General features: G+C 37.7%; 1 protein-coding gene and 3 pseudogenes across 1 annotated transcript; 3 read left to right on the top strand and 1 right to left on the bottom strand.

The window, feature by feature from the left end:
* Positions 1-125: 125 nt before the first annotated feature.
* On the top strand, positions 126-1,856 carry LOC148727040 (uncharacterized; annotated as a pseudogene).
* Positions 1,857-3,236: 1,380 nt separating this feature from the next.
* Positions 3,237-9,280, top strand: LOC148727039 (uncharacterized; annotated as a pseudogene).
* Positions 9,281-11,040: 1,760 nt separating this feature from the next.
* Positions 11,041-14,150, top strand: LOC148727038 (uncharacterized). Its single transcript, XM_088728500.1, has one exon. It carries the CDS (start codon positions 11,367-11,369, stop codon positions 13,254-13,256), a length of 1,890 nt encoding a protein of 629 aa, XP_088584626.1. The 5' UTR covers positions 11,041-11,366; the 3' UTR covers positions 13,257-14,150.
* A 2,253-nt stretch (positions 14,151-16,403) lies between these two features.
* LOC148727037 (uncharacterized) overlaps positions 16,404-16,823 on the bottom strand; it is a 2,977-nt pseudogene continuing 2,557 nt past the window's right edge.

Raw genomic sequence — 16,823 nt, 5'->3', positions numbered from 1 at the left:
GCCCGCACTGAAATAACAGGTTGGCGTGTTGGATAATAAATAACTTATTAGACGTTTTGTCGGCACAACTCGTAAAAATACTCAGCGATACTACACAACAAAACGTCTAATAAGATATATATATTTGTTGGTATGAAAAGACCAGAAATTAAAGAACGCAAGGTTAAAGTTCAGTATAGCAATATCTGTAAGTCTGAACTGAGGAGATCAGATAGAAGAGCGGCCATGCGTGTTGAGAATATGTTTTTCAAAGCCAAAAAGTTGCAAATGAAAATCATTTTAGGAAAATCACATATTGCCCTGAGAAATGCAAGGTAAATAGCAGGTCTTTAAATGCAGGTCATATAAAGCAAGAAGGAACATTAGAAAGATTAATACGTCATGATGAGGGATATAAATTTCTAACAGCATTGCGTGGATCACCTTCCCATTTTGAGAAGGCTAAGAAAGATCTTTTTGCAATGATAAGACAGTTAGGTCCAGCTTCACTGTTTTGTAGCTTCTCGACAGACGAAACACGATGGATACATCTACTGAGAATACTTGGCCAAGTTGTTGATCACAAGCCATATACCGATGATGAACTAGAAAACTTAAATTGGGAGGAAAAGTGTCGACAAATACAGAGTGATCCTGTACCTTGTGCAAGGCATTTTGATTTTCAAATAAGCCAGTTTCTTAGAAACTTCCTCTTAAGCCCTGCTTCACCGGTAGGAAGTATCTCTGACTGGTTTTACAGAGTAGAATACCAACAAAGAGGTTCACCCCACATTCACACGCTTATATGGCTTAAAGATACACCACAGTTTGGTACAGATAGTGATGCAAAAGTCACTTCATATATAGATCACATAATTACTTGTCAAAAGCCTAATTACAATGAAGAACTACTGAAGCTTGTTGCTAGGCAAGTACACAGACACTCGCATACTTGTCGCAAGAATACTAAACGAGAATGCAGATTCAATTATCCACAGCCTGCTGCTTTCTATCACCTACACAATATTAGACGTATAAGGAAACACCTTTCAATGGACTCAGCTGCGACTCTTATTCACTCCTTTATTAGTAGCCGACTAGAATACTGTAATAGTCTATTATACGGTGTGCCCAAGTGCCATATTGACAAACTGCAGAGAGTTCAAAACGCAGCCGCCAGACTTGTTGTTATGCAGGGCAAATTTTGCCACATAACACCGGTGCTCCGTCAGCTGCATTGGCTTCCCGTCTCATTTCGTATTAATTTGAAGGTTCTACTTTTAACTTTCAAAGCCATTCGCAAATCCGCACCGTCCTATATCTATGATCTTGTCAAAATTAAGCCTTTAAATTCAAGATATGGACTGCGTTCTAATGACGGAATACTGCTATCTTACCCGAATTTTAAAACTTTAAAAACCCTAGGCGACCGTGCTTTCGTTGCTTCGACGCCGAAACTCTGGAATGATTTACCTTCGGAAATTAGAATGGCTAAATCTGTCGACACTTTTAAAAAACTCTTAAAGACGCATTTTTTAGTAAGGCTTTTTTTCTTAGTTAGCTTAGCTTTTAATATTTTATACTACACGTGATGTAACTGGTATCTATTACAAAGCATTGTTGTAATGATGTAATTAGTATTTATTCCATGCATTGTTGTAATGCGCAGTTGATCATCCCGTCATGGAAACTGCGCAATATAAATCCAGAATTTTATTTTTATTTATTTTTAGCCTCCTATGAGACAAACAGAAATTCTATATCCTCTAGACACTGATGTTGCCAAAACTGAAACAAAAAAACACGAGGACACATGGAAATCAATTAAATCGTATCTAGATGATATCAAGGAGGGTGAAGATATTTCTTTTGATTAATTATTGCTTAAGCTTAAAGTCACAGAAGAAAACTATTTACTTGCAATACGCTCATCAATTAATACAGCAACAGTCTTTTTGAAAAGAAATCCAACTGAACTGCGGATCAATAATCATAATCCTGCTTGTTTAAGTGCATGGAGAGCAAACATGGATATCCAGTATGTATTAGATGTCTATGCATGTGCTGCCTACATAGTGAATTATATTTCTAAGGCCCAGAAGGGTATGAGTAAACTTTTACGGCAAGCTTATACAGAAGCAAGGGAAGAAAATTCTAATAGTAAGCAACAAGTCAGAGACAGGCAGTAAATTTGTAAACAATGTTGAAATAAGTGCACAAGAAGCTGTTTATATTGTTTTGCAACTTCCAATGAGAAAGGCTTCTCGAGAAGTGATTTTTATAAATACCTCACCGCCAGAGGACAGAGTAGAGCTTTTAAAGCCACTTAATGATATAAAAGACATGGAAGACGACTGTGAAGAGATTTACACAGGTGGTCTGCTAAAAAGATATTCCAAGCGCCCAATTAAGTTTGAACATGTGACGTTTGCTGACTGGGCTGCATGGTATGATTCATGGGGAAAACCATATGCAAAACAGTCCAATGAATTAGACACAGATAACCTACCTGTAGAGACATCTCTCACTAACAATGATGATGATAATGAGAGCGCTAATAAAGTACCATCTAAATTGAAGAAAAGAACAAAACCTAGAATAATAAGAAGTTGCTGGTTCAATAAAGAAAAGGAACCAGAAAAGCACTATCGTGAACTCATTATGCTCTTCACTCCTTGGATAAATGAAGAAACTGATATAATAGGTGTTTGTTCTTCTTACAAAGAACGATATATGCTGCTATCAAATGTAATTTACAAACAAATGGAACAATATGCAGTCTGTAATCAAGACTTTAATGAAATGGAACAGGAGATGACTAGTATAGAAGACTCTTTTGACTCAATAGCACCTGCTACTCAAAGTGTTGAGCTCCAAGATGAAGCTGAAGGTAGTAGAGATTTACATCCTGACTTCAATGACTAAAATTTTGCAGATGACTTTGGCATTTCCTCTATTGTCTCAAATTCTGAGCCACTAATATTGAATGAGTTAGAAGATAATGAATATAGACACCATGTTTTACATCTTATAAAAACAACTGATGAACCGTTCTACTACTTTCTTAGTGGGGGTGCAGGTGTTGGCAAAACACACCTTACCAAAGCTCTACATCAGGCAGCATTAAAGTATTGTAATACCAGAGCTGGTGTTGATTTTACAGAAATAAAAGTATTATTGTTTGCACCTACTGGCAAAGCAGCTTAGAACATCAATGGCAATACAATACATAGTGCTCTTGCAATACCTGCATCTCTCGATTCAAGTAGACTGAATACATTGAGATGTCAAATTGGTGGAGTAAAACTGATATTTTTAGATGAAATATGAATGGTGGGTAATGCAATGTTTAATATCCAAATTTACAACCCATTTAAGGATATTAAGGGTAGCTGAAAACCCTTTGGAGGTGTTAGTATTATAGCCGTTGGCGACTTTTTTCAACTGCCACCAGTCATGGATAGTTACATATTCAAAGATATGAATCACTCAGAATATGCCATTCTTGCACCCAATCTTTGGAATGAACTTTTTAAAATGTTTGAACTCGATGAAATAATGAGACAACGAGAAAGCAAAGAGTTTGCTGAGATGTTGAACAGACTTAGAGAGGGAAAGCATACCGAACAAGATATTGTTAACTTAAAACAAAGAATGATAAAAGCCAACAATAGTAACTATCTACTTGATGCACCGCATCTTTCTACAGAAAAAGAAAAAGTAAATAAGTTTAATGATAGAGCACGCCGTAGCATATCTGGTACTAAGTATACAATTAAAGCACATGACAGTGTCATAGGAGCTACATCTACTGAACTAAGAGATAAAATAATGAAGCAAATACCTAACCTGGAACCAAAAAACACTAAACAGCTGCATTACAATCTAAATCTTGCAGTTGAAGAAAGAACAGAAATATCATTGAACACAAGAATTGATGATGGCATAACAAATGGTGCTAGCAATGTAATTAAACTCATTCAACTTCATGCGCCAGACAGACCATCTGGTGTCATATGGGTCCAATTTGACCATGCTGATGTAGGTAGAAAAACCAGACATGATAACAGACAATTGTATACCCAAGGCATCGAGCCTACTTGGACATCTATCAAACCTGTTACCGCAGTGTTTGCAGTTGGTAAAAATCGAACAGTTCAAGTTGTGAGAAAACAGTTTCCTGCTGCTGCCAAAACAATTCATAGATCACAAGGGGACACAGAAACCAGAGTTGTAGTTAACTTTGGAATTAGACGAAGAGCAATTCCTCATATGCATTATGTTGGGCTCAGCAGAGTAACAACTATAGAGGGACTGTGCATCACTGAACTCTGTTAAGACAAAATAACTGTTAGCTCAGAAGTTGAGAAACATATGAAATATCTTAGAACAGAGGGCAAACTTGAACTGTGCATTTCACCTGTCTACAATGCTGATGAGAGAGCTATAAAATTGTTTACTGAATGCACGTTCTTCGCATAAACATATTGATGATGTGCGTGCAGACTTAAACTACCTAAAAACAGACATCAATATTTTTTCTGAAACACGTTTCAGTAAGGCTGATAGCAATACCATGTATCAAATTGGACAGTGTAATTTAGTTAGAAATGATGATATTCATAATGATAATGGTCGTCCATATGGTGGGACAACAGTGTATAGTCTCATTGGTTATTACCCAGGCTATCCATTCTGCTGTAATAGAAGTGGAATAGAAATAATTGCAATCAGACTAATAGTTATTCCTCATAGAACAATTATAGGTATATACCGCTCTCCTAGAGTGCCAGTTAGTCAATTCTGCACTGCTCTAAGGCAAACACTCATGCTATCTTCAACCAAGTTTAATGTGTTTATTGGAGACTTCAATATCAACGAAGACCACTTTATGATCTCTTTGTCAAGGATAACAACTATAGACAGCTATTGTCCTGTTATACAAAAGATAATAAGACTTGTATTGATCATGTATAAACAAATTTGCCTGAAACACATGTGAATGTCAATATGTTAGAAACATATTTCTCTGATAATAAAGGAATTTGTGCAGTAATTAGCTGCTTCAGCTAAATAATAAATTGGCTCCTTAAGTTCCCATAGTGGCAAACATAGCATTCAAAACAATTAAACTAACTCTAAGCAACTAAAAGCATATAATTATATTGTTAATTGTTTTAACTTAACAGATCAATAGAGATACTGCCAACATGTCTCAGTCATCGGACTCATCACCAAAGTTTACCTTTAACAATGTTTTTTTTTTCATGTGTAAGATGTTTATATGGAGTCTTTGTTTTTCAATCATTATAAGATAATTTACATGTGCCTATTCTTGTCTTTTCCAGAAAAAATTATCAAGAGTCCAAATCTACATGTAAGTAACCACAGTATTTCATTCAGTACTTTTTTGCCTAACAAACAACTACATACCGGTTACTCTGGACCACAGTAACATTTTTATGTAATACTTACAGTATTTAGTACTTATTCAAATTTAAATGAATTCTAAACTAGTACCGGTAACTTCAAAAGTCCATGTCAGTCTTACACTTAGTTTGATACTTAGTGAAGACCACTATACAATAGCAATTCCAGTAATGAAGATTTTGCTGATTATTTCACTAAGTGAGATTGCATTCTAGTCTCACATTGCATACTCTGTACGCTGTGGTGTTTACCATTTGTTAAGTATTGTTGCATAAAGATTAACTCAGTCCAGAGATACTATTGCAGTTAAATTAGTATATGTTTTGGCTTTGTAGGGGCGACTTTTCAATGCAAAGACGTCGAGGAAGTAGATCCCGAAGAGGAGGAGCCAAAGCCTTCGGAGCCAAAGGGCCCAAAGATTTCCCGAGGTTTGTTAGAAGTAGACTGAATACATTACATCCTTAACTTATTGTCGTAGCTCGTGAAATATATCAAAAAATCTAGCTCAAAAGAGTCGTAGGCGAGGGGAAGATAAAAGTAATTCGTCTCTTAGACAAATTATCTGAAAATTTGCCATGAGCCATTGCCGGAAGACTTTTCTGAAGTGCCCAAGTAAATAAAGAAGCCAAACTGTATGTAAAACTTAATAAGCTTTAGTAACAATTTGCACTTTGTATCTCACTATCGCGCAATATCGCCTGATTGTCACAGAGTAAGTATACGATCACAGCTGCTAATTCTAGATGCACGATGATGTGATAAATATCTGCCAAAGTTATCATTTAGAGTAGGTAAGGTTTCAATAATTCATAAATTGGGGAAAGAATGATGATAAATGCGGAATTAGGACGTTTTTCTTTCTGATATTAGGGACTTTAAGCAGTCAGGACGGCAACGGCACGGAAGACGTCGATTAAAAAATTAGTTTCTACTTTTAGTTAGAATTTCGAAAATGGCTGCATGTGTTTGCCGTCTCATGGGGCGCCAGACCTCAAACTCAACGTAACGCATAAAAGTAGCGTTGAGTTCCAAATGTAAATTAAAATAATTTGCCGCCGCGGTTTCGGTTCGCAGACGACGCAAATTTGGGTGATTTCACGTTGTTGTTTTGCAAAGGACGGCTAAGAAATGTACAAAGTTTTAAAACGCACGTGTTGGACTATTGTTCTGTCAATTAGATCTATTGTTTTTCCACGTTCTCGTTGCCGTAGCCGTCGTGGTTTGCTTAAAGTCCCTATTATAGGATTGGCCAAAACATCGAATTTACAATCGATAAAAGAGAGGTACTTTGGCGTTCTCGAAATAATAAAAAAAAATCAGTGCTCCCTCGCGGAGGCCATGCGAATATCCGGTGTCCCTCGGAACACCCTCAGGGACTACATAGGAATCTGCGAATTACGAGTAATTGACCAAGAAAAGTACGAGAGTGGTACAATCCGTTAAGGGAAAGATGGGTATGGCGTCCATGAAAGAAATTGAATCAAGAGGCAGAGAAGTGCTCAGCGATTATCGCGCCGAGGCAAGTAGATTAAAAAACGAGCAAAAGCTCCTCCCGTTCTACCCAAATGAAGATTTTTATTTGGGAAAATAATTTAAGAAATTAGTGAAACTAGTTCCTCTAGTACCTTCATTTACCGTATCGATTTACTCTATAATTAAGCGTCACATTTATTCTCTATTCTTTGGTTTTTGTTTGGTTTTCTGTGTTTTTTCATTTTTTCTTTTTCTCCGGAGCGGAACTGTCATGACAGAGAGGGGCTTCATTTTTAAACAACCGGCATATGTTTGGAAAAACAAGATTAATAGAGATAGGTAGAGAGGACAGTTACGTCATTGTAATTAGTTTCATCAAGTAGGGCCGCAGGTAATAGTACATACGTCACTTATTCTGGAAGGGGCTCAAAAAAGGTAATGTTTAAGTTCTTTTATCATTTATTCGATCACGAAATAATAGTTTTTCGGTCTTCATTAATGTTATCAGGTTTTTTCGGTTTTCATCTAGTTCAGTCACTCTTGCTGTTACTTCTTGGGTTTAGGTTTTGTAATTTTCTGTTTCGTAACTTCCTGTTTTGTAATTTTTTTGTTTTTAAAATATGCGCATCGTATACTAAATGCGTTATTAACAGATTATTTGTGGCTAGGATTTAAAGAAAAGACGGCCGAAAAGAAAACCTTTGAATGTGTGCCAAGAAATTGTTTAAGATAACTTAGTTGTGAGAAATTTTGGTTTGTTGTTGCTGTTCTTTAGGCTTTGATTGTAGATGATTATGAAAATATAATGCTATGCAGTAAGGTTGTTGCAACTTTTTCAAAATAAGAACGAGTAACCAAATACTACTCCTTTTATTAAACATCCACTTTTGAGCTTGTTAGCTCAATTGGTAGAGCGCTGCACTAGTGTCGCAGAGGTCAGTGGTTCGAATCCCGTACAGGCCTGATTTTTTTCAGGTCTGATTTTCGCTATTGCTTAAATAGCGCTATCTACTGCGAGGGTCGTACATCATATGTATAAAACTGTCAATGAAAAGAAAAACATTCGCTCCGACGAAGGGCTAACCGCTCGAAACGTCAGCTTTTGTAATCATTACGGTGGCTAATTTACCATTTCAACTTTGTTGATATATCCAAATTATTTCGCTACTCCCACCGACGCAGCCCCAAACAGTTTCTTTCGAAACTATCAGCCTTTATTCTAAGTGGTACGGTTTATTTCGCATTACATTTGATTTTTAATAAAATGAAATGAATGAGAAAGAACTTTGTAGAATTGGAGCCAAACTAGATGAAATTGATGTGAGATTGGAGGAGATGGCTGGTATTCTCGACGAAATGCAAGAATATAGTTATTCATTTAATGTAAAGTTGCTAGGAGTACCACAACTAAGTGCAGATGAGAATGCTGTGCAGACAAGCAACCTTTTCGTAAAGATCTTCAACAGGATGGGGGCGAATGTATCGATAAACGACCTGGACATTGCACACAGGGTTCCGACCCGAAACACCACAAGAGAAGGACCGAAACCGATCGTTTCTAAATTCACCAGAGAGCTTAAGTGATGAATGGTTGAATGACTTAGACGTTGGCAATGATGACAGGGATATATTGTCGCTGGATGCAGTGGATCTTTTACTAGTACAACTTCGAGTGATGTCCAGTCCAGTTCTTCTGGTATGTGTGCATTACTGTTGATCTAGTCCATATCGTATCATGATTTTATTTTAGTTTGTAAATTTGTCACCTCTTTGGTGTATTAGCTTTTGTGATAGGACTGCACGCATAATTTAAGACATATTCACGTGCCTTTTTATCAGAAGTAACTGTAATGTCGAGCTCTGTATTCATTTCTGTAGTTCAAAGAAAAATAAGGGGTGGAGTTTATTCGATACTTTATTTTACTGTCACTGAAGTTTCCAAAGGTAGGTTGCTTTTTGCTTGCCATCTTTCCCACCCAGATTCCCTCCAAAGGATTGTCACGTTTTAATAAATGTTGCTGGTTTTAGGTGGTTTTCTCCCTGTGGACGTAACTCAAAGTCTTGGATCAGTTACCAGAGCAGATGATATCCCAGGTGTTACATCAAATGCGAACCAAACTGCCGTTCAATAAGCCATATTCAGATAACAATGATGGTTTGATCTCTGGTGGTGTCAGTGAACATGCCTCGATTAGTGGATGCCCTGTGGTGAAAGTCAGCTCAGTGATGTAAATTGTACTTGGTGATTTTGACAATGGTATGTGCTAATAGAATATTCATTGACACAAATAAGAATGCTTGGGAACTGGTATTTGTACACTGTGTGGCTACATTCTCTTGTTTAATAACCATGATTATTTAGATTAGTTACTAGTAACCAACCGATTTGTTTAAATTGAATGTTGGGTTTGTTATTTGTTAGGTACTGCATCTTTATTAGTCAAGGATGTGCTTGTACACAGATCCCAAGTTCTCAAAGACTTGATAGAAGAATAGGCCTATTGCAGCTAGAGGTCACGTGCTTGGAAACCCCATACCTACGACTTGCTGGACTGCAAGCGTTCCAGTAAACAAAAGTGCTATAGAGGTCAAGCACGTGTGGTTTCAAACAAAAGTTTCAAGCGTTTTAGAGACAATTCTTTTTAACCTTGTCATTATCGTCAAGTATCGTACTGAACCTTTGGATTATATTGAGAACCGATTGCTGTTTCAAACGCCCGCTTCAGCAAGGTTTGCGGATGCAAACGCTCGTCGCGACGAATCAAAATGGCGACTTTGCAAGGTATGTGTAATAAAAAAATTCAACTAGAACGTTACTTATTTAAACTATTTTGGTCGATGACTACTAGGAAACAAAAGTCTATTCAAGAAAAAAAAAAGATTTTCAAAGGAATGAAGACTGTAAATGTTCAAACAAGGAAAATTTTTGTGTTTGAAGTTGTCATATACACGCGCCACAAAAGCACCCGCGCTAAAAGCGACATGTGTAACGACTCTCTTTTACATGTTCTCCTAAGGTAACACCGGGGATGATGCCAATGAAATTACTGCTACAAAAGTTCGTGGAAAGTCCACAACTTTTCACTGTTGTGTTCCCCGCTGTAACGGAGACTCGAGATATTAGAGCGATTTAAGTTTTCATTGAATACCCGGTCAACCAGGCAAAGAGGATATACGAAAACAGTGGCTTGTGAAAATACGAAGAGACGAAGGCCCAAAATTCAAGGTATGAGTAGGGTCGGTTTCAGATTAAAGGGGAACTCCGGGGTATTTTTGAAGTAATTTTGTATTATTGACCTGTTTCTTCTGTCTCGATTTTTGGTAACCCTTTTTGCTAGCCGTTCGTTTTAACGTAAATATGTTTCCTAAAGTGAGAACGAAAAACGCGATTAGAATTCCGCCATCTTGGATGTTTATGAGCCGTATTAAATTGGTCAGCAGTACCCTGTTGCGTCAGATCGTCAATACCCTTTTCGCGGGACTTTCTAAAAGTAATAACACTTCGCACTGATACGTTTTTGAGATTGTAAAGCTAGTTTATTTTTAAGTTCGACGAAATGGTGAACTGCTGTGTTCCTGGATGTACCAATTACTCTGCTAAGACAACAAATGTGAGCTTCCATAAGATTCCATCGGATAAACAGCGGAGGAAAGCATGGCTGGAGAGAATTCGTCGCTTGAATATGCCGCTCTTACAATACAGCTATGTCTGTAGTGATCACTTCTCGGCAAGCTGTTTTCAGTCGAATCTTCAAGCGAAGATCGCTGGGCAAAAGTATAAACGCCGGCTAAAGGAGGATGCTGTGCCTTCTATATTTGACTATGCTTCACAATCTGCTAAAAAGAAACCCCGATTGTCAAGCGAAAATCGCCGCGATCGACGAATGCATCAAGAAGTTAGTTAAAGTTTTTGTTTTGATTATTGCCATTTACGAGGTGATTTATTCAACCCAATATGTTACGATTTCTCACTCTCTGTGAATAAGAAAGGACCGTAATCTCATTCAAATAATTATATAGAAGGGCTTTGACCGACGACAGAGCATTTCTCCTCACCGAATTACAAAACGAGGTAGATAATAATTATTACATCTTGCTCCATGCATCTTCATACGTAATTGTACCTCCTCGACGCTAAAAATTCCCCATTTTGGACTATAAAACGGGCTTACTTTTCGTCCTCTCTGGATCAGGGGCTAGATATATAAATTTACATAAGTATTTTTCCAAAAGAAATAAAGTTTCCATAACAAACGAAGTATACTGTCATTGTTTCGTATCAGGATGTCGCGGAATTACTGGCCGCTACAAACGATCAGAATGCTTCCACAGAAGGAGTATTAAGTAATGAGGAAGTTGTTGTTTCTGAAAATTCAGAATCCTTCTCTTGGAGTCCAACGAAGTGCGATGTTGGAATTCAGTGCTGTCTTCAACCTCTTATCCTCAAAAGTAAGGCAATACAAACAGAGTTTGAAGATGCTGCCATGACTACTAGAGTTAGGACTAAGTCTCCCCATCTGACCCAGGCAAATGCAACCGAAAAAGTTTCCCTACCGATAGATGAAAATACAACTGGCATTTTTCCTCTTTCAAAAACTTCATTCATTAATGCTGAAGGATGGAAAGTTAACAATGATCATAATTATGCTATGGATGCTCCCCCATATGTAGTCTTTCCTACTTATGAAGATGACGGTTTCAGTGTTACCTCATGGCCCCCTCTGCCTGAGGTGGAAGTTGTGATACCTAACACTGTTACCAAAGAGAATGAGATGGATGAAAGTGATGATGACAGTGATTATGAGGATGATGACTTTGAGGACCCAAATTGGCATTTGCCACTACATGTAAATAGTTTCACCAGAGAGGATGTCAAGAATGACACATTATTTGAAGAAGAATCCAAGAGAGACTACATTACCCCAGACTCTGAAAAGAAATATGTTGTCTTTGAATCATCTATAAATAAATTGCTGAAAAGGTGCCCCAGTTGTGGAGATATAATAATCGATTGTGAAAGGAAAACAAGTGGTAGCATGTTATCAGTTCAATCGAGTTGTAACAGTGGCCATACAGTAAAGTGGGATTCACAGCCAGTAGTCAAACAGAAACCTCTGGGAAATCTATTGTTGTCTGCTGCTATTTTGTTTACAGGTAATACTTTTACTGCAATCAGCCAGTGGGCATCATGCTTTAATCTTCAATTTTCCAGTGAAAGTGTCTTTTATGACACACAGAAAAAGTACTTGTTCCCTGTTATTCATGAGGCATGGGAAGCTGAAAGTAGGAGGCAAATGGAGATTCTCACTGCCAGGGGTGTTGTTAGTCTTAATGGCGATGGTCGCTGTGACAGTCCAGGCCATTCTGCAAAGTATGGCACTTACACTTTTATGGATGAGGACACTGGTAATGTGGTGGCATTTCAGGTGGTTCAAGTCACTGAGGTCACATCTTCTAATGCAATGGAGAAAGAAGGATTTACAAGGTGCATAGAAATGCTTGAAGGAAAAGATATCACCATCAGTAGGATTGCAACAGATCGCCATGTCTCTATCACCAGTTCCATGGCCAAAGATCACCCAAACATCAAACACCAATATGATGTGTGGCATCTCTCCAAGTGGGTGGTAAAGAAGCTGACTCATAAGGCAAATCAAAGGGGATGTGAGGGCCTCTCACCATGGATACAATCAATCTCAAACCACCTATGGTGGTCTGCTGCAACCTGCAATGGTAATGTTTTGGCTCTTCAAGAAAAATGGAAGTCACTCTTAAATCACATCTGTAATAAGCACATCTGGTCAGGAAATACTCATTTCCACCAATGCTGTCATCAACAAATTTCTCCCTCTGAAGCCAAGAAAGTCAGTTGGCTTAAGCCAAACAGTCAAGCTTTCTTAGCTTTAGAGGAAGTGGTCCTAAACACTAAATTGTTGAAGGATATTGCTAAGATTACTGACTTCTGCCACACAGGTAGATTAGAGGTATATCACTCCATGATGCTTAAGTATTGCCCTAAACGTGAGCATTTCTCATACCAGGGCATGGTTGCTAGGACCCAGCTTGCTGCTATTGACAATAATCACAACACTGGCCGTAGACAAGCTGTAATAAAGTCTGGAGCACAGGAAGGCCTGGCACGCTACAAACTTTGCTTTCCCAAGGCAAACAAGCGATGGGTTGTAAAACCCGTAACTGAAAAGAAATCCTACGAATATTTGAGAGATTTACTCGCTCAGGTTGTTCAACGATGTGAAGCGGGAAACAGAATTGCTCAACCAATACCTGTTCTTTTACCGAGAAATATAGCTGCAGAGCCAACACCTCCGAAGGCAGACATCATTGATAACCATTGTTCAAGATTTAATAGGTAAATTAAAAGGCACAAAGAATGTGTTTGTTTGGTGATTTAGCTCAAAGGGATTCTCAATTTTTTTAAAATTTTTTGTTTAAAAACTATATATTAAAGACATACTAGTTTACAGTTGTCAGAAGGAGCCCGGAGGTTGTTCATAGAAGTAGGAGAAACTAGATAGCTCTTCTTTAATAATCAATTCACTGATTTACTTTAGGTGATTGCATGCAATACAATATTCCATCACAAATCTCTATAGTTGAGAGAAGCACTTGTGTTCATCATTGGCAATTATATTTAAAGAAAAATTAATGAACTAACAAATGGAGCATATCACAAACAGAGTATTGGAAGGAGTAATGCTAAAATTACTAATTTTCTTATTGTGTAATCAGGCCTTTGTAGAAGGGTTCAATGGATTGTAAAATATATTATTGTACAACTATGTACATCGTGTCACTGCTTGAGTTTATAAGTAAGATAAAACTTTTCATCAAATCATTCGTCAGCATATCGAAAACCTTCAAAGGCAAACTCTTCTTCTGGCCCTGGTGGAGGATAAAAGTTTCGTATACACATAACTGCACATGATGGTAGAACTACCCTGATTTCCTTGCCCAGTATTCCCCAGCACCACCGAGCCAGCTGTCTGTAGGCAATATGTCGAAATAATTTATGTTCAGGGCCATCGTATGGATCTTTGTACTGTTGCTTGTACTGATACCAGGCAGTCTGTAGGACCCACCTGTTTATGCAAACTGGATGAAAACCTGGATGCTGCGTAATGCATTTTGGTTCCTCTTGACATTCACCACTAGTTACTGCCGCAATAATTTTTTTTTCACTGCCGTTATTTCCTGACAGCAAATACAGGCCTCCACTCTTCCCATAACCTGACAGTTCTCACACGAACACCTAGATTTTAGAAAATGCTCCGCGGTTAAAAAAAAAACTGACGCTGTCTCAGGGAATGAAATTTGTATTTAGGCTCTTGGATTACATATTTTTATCGGTATGGACAGTGTATAAAGTATTCACTTACTTATACATAGTTTGTACAAGGAAAAATAAATGCTGGTCCGAACGGGGATTTTGGGATCCTACCGCTTAGATCTTGTCAGTACTATTACAATCTTGACCTCGAAAGCGACACTGAAAGCTTTGAATCGTACACACACTGCATGAAATGAATGGTCTACTTAGTCGTACTGCAGGGCCAAATAAAACAAAATACCAAAAAAAGGTACACACCTGAGTTAAGTATCTTTTATTCGTTCTCTTATTGTACGAATAAACTGAAAGCAGTACATGCACATTATCGTATGAAAACATCGCAGTCGCATGTTACATACCAGTCAGAATTTTTCAGTCGCGGATTTGTGTTTTCCTCCTCGCTTTCCTCGCCCGAGATGCTCTCGTTATCGCTCACGCTTTTATCTGAGTTCCTGCGTGGCTCAAACTGATAAGGCTGAATGGAAAAGGTATTCGTAGCACTTTCTTCGTCGTTAAAACTATCGTTAATAGGGGCAGACCCGGATAAATCCATATTTCGCATGTACACTAAACAAGTCCACACCTTCGAATCTCGCCAGGATCATATTTCTTGACTATTTGACGTCATACGAATACACGCTGACCAATTCTGAGCAGGCAGTTACCTTTCAAGATGGCGGAATTCTAATCGCGTTTTCGCTCTCACTTCAGAAAACATAACTAGGTTAAAACGAACGGCTAGCAAAAAAGGTTATCAGAAATCGAAACAGAAAAAACAGGCCAATAATGCAAAATTCCTTCACAAATACCCCTGCGTTCCCCTTTAAAGATTTTAGAGAACTGGTCTTCTATTTTATTCTGGTTTGTGTTTTTAGATTTCTACCGCTACAAGGGTATGTTCCAGGCATTTTATTGATGAGGATTACCTTGCACCGGATAAAGCTGGGCGTAGATTGCTTAAAAGGGGAGCTGTTCCTTCGAAGTTTGATTGGACTTCTCAGCCAAAAGTGAGGAGGAAAATTGTACGATATATAGATAGGTTAGTATCCTATGTATTAACAAACAAGATGTTTTTATAGTGTCGTTTAAAATACATATTTCATTTATCTTGTTATACAGGGATATGCAGACAGATGGGTCAGAGTCAGAGTCAGAAATCAACAACACACCAATTAAGGATACTCAAAAGGAGGAAATACAAGCAATACAAGCTGAATTGCTAGCAACAAAAACGCAATTAGCTGAAAGCCAGAATGAAACTGCTGCTGCTATTAGAGAGGTGCAGGTTATGAAAGACAAAGCTGAGACAATGAAAGCCCAAGCTGATTAGGAGATAGCTTACTCGAAAAGGCAAGCTGCAGAACAGCTTGCACTACTCAAATTCAGTTTAGAAAGATTTTCTTCTGACAAAGTTAAGATTCTATTAGGTTTTACACTAGTTTTTCGTCATACGAACACTTGAGGAATTTTTGACTTTGTTAGACCAACGGCGGAAAATATGACCTATTACTATGCATCAGGTGAAAGAATGTAGGCCCGGTGCTAGGAGCATGCTCTTAATTGATGAAATGTTTATGTTCCTTGTTCGATTAAAACTTGGGTTGTTTGAGCAAGATTTAGCTCATCGTTTTTAAATTCACTTATCAACTGTATCTAGAAAGCTAAACACCTGGTCTAATTATTTATACTTTTTGCTTGGAACACAAATGATTTGGCCAACTAGAGAGGATGTAGATAGACACATGCCAGATGGTTTTAAGGAATTGTATCCTAGTACTATAGTTATACTTGACTGTACAGAGATTTTTGTGCAGACACCTAGTTCACTTTTACTACAGTCTCAGCTCTATTCTTCATATAAGAGTAGTACAACACTTAAGGGATTGATTGGAATAACCCCACATGGTGCTGTTTCATTTGTTTCCTCACTTTATTCAGGTAGCATTTCTGACAAAGAGATCACTAGATGTAGTGGGATTTTAGATCTACTTGAGGAAGGGGATTCGGTCATGGCCGACAAAGGATTTGACATTGAAGCTTTGTTAAATGCAAAAAATGTAGAATTGCATATTCCTCCCTTTCTTGAGGACCAAACACAGTTTTCTGAGGCAGATGTATTAAAGACCAAGGCAATCGCTAGTTTAAGAATTCATGTAGAGAGGGCAATCAGTAGAATTAACGAGTACCATTTTTTTATTCTGATGTGCCACTAACAACACTAGGCTCAATTACTCAAATTTATACTGTTGCTTGCCTTCTTACAAATTTTCAAGGGCCTTTGATTTTAAATCCAGGTAGATAAGACATTGAAACATTCTTATTTAGAAATTAATTTGCATGACCCTCAGAGATATTTGGAAATCCATTTAAACTATAACACTTGTTATGTACATAACTTGCGTCTTTTGGCTCTTTTTAAGTCTTGTGTTCTGTTTAAAGTTATTACACACAACAATTAAGTACTGCTTACTTCTAATGTTCTGTGAGTTTAGTGTGTGTACTTAATTAATTAGAATACCATATTAAACAAATGAAATGGGTGTAAATTCTTCAACCAATGGCTCAAGAGTTTGAAAATCACTATATTACTATT

This window comes from Stylophora pistillata, chromosome 7 (assembly GCF_964205215.1).
Source record: "Stylophora pistillata chromosome 7, jaStyPist1.2, whole genome shotgun sequence".
Classification (NCBI taxonomy): Eukaryota; Metazoa; Cnidaria; class Anthozoa; order Scleractinia; family Pocilloporidae; genus Stylophora; species Stylophora pistillata.
Note: the sequence above shows the minus strand (reverse complement) of the source record. Positions and strands in the feature narration are given on the sequence as shown.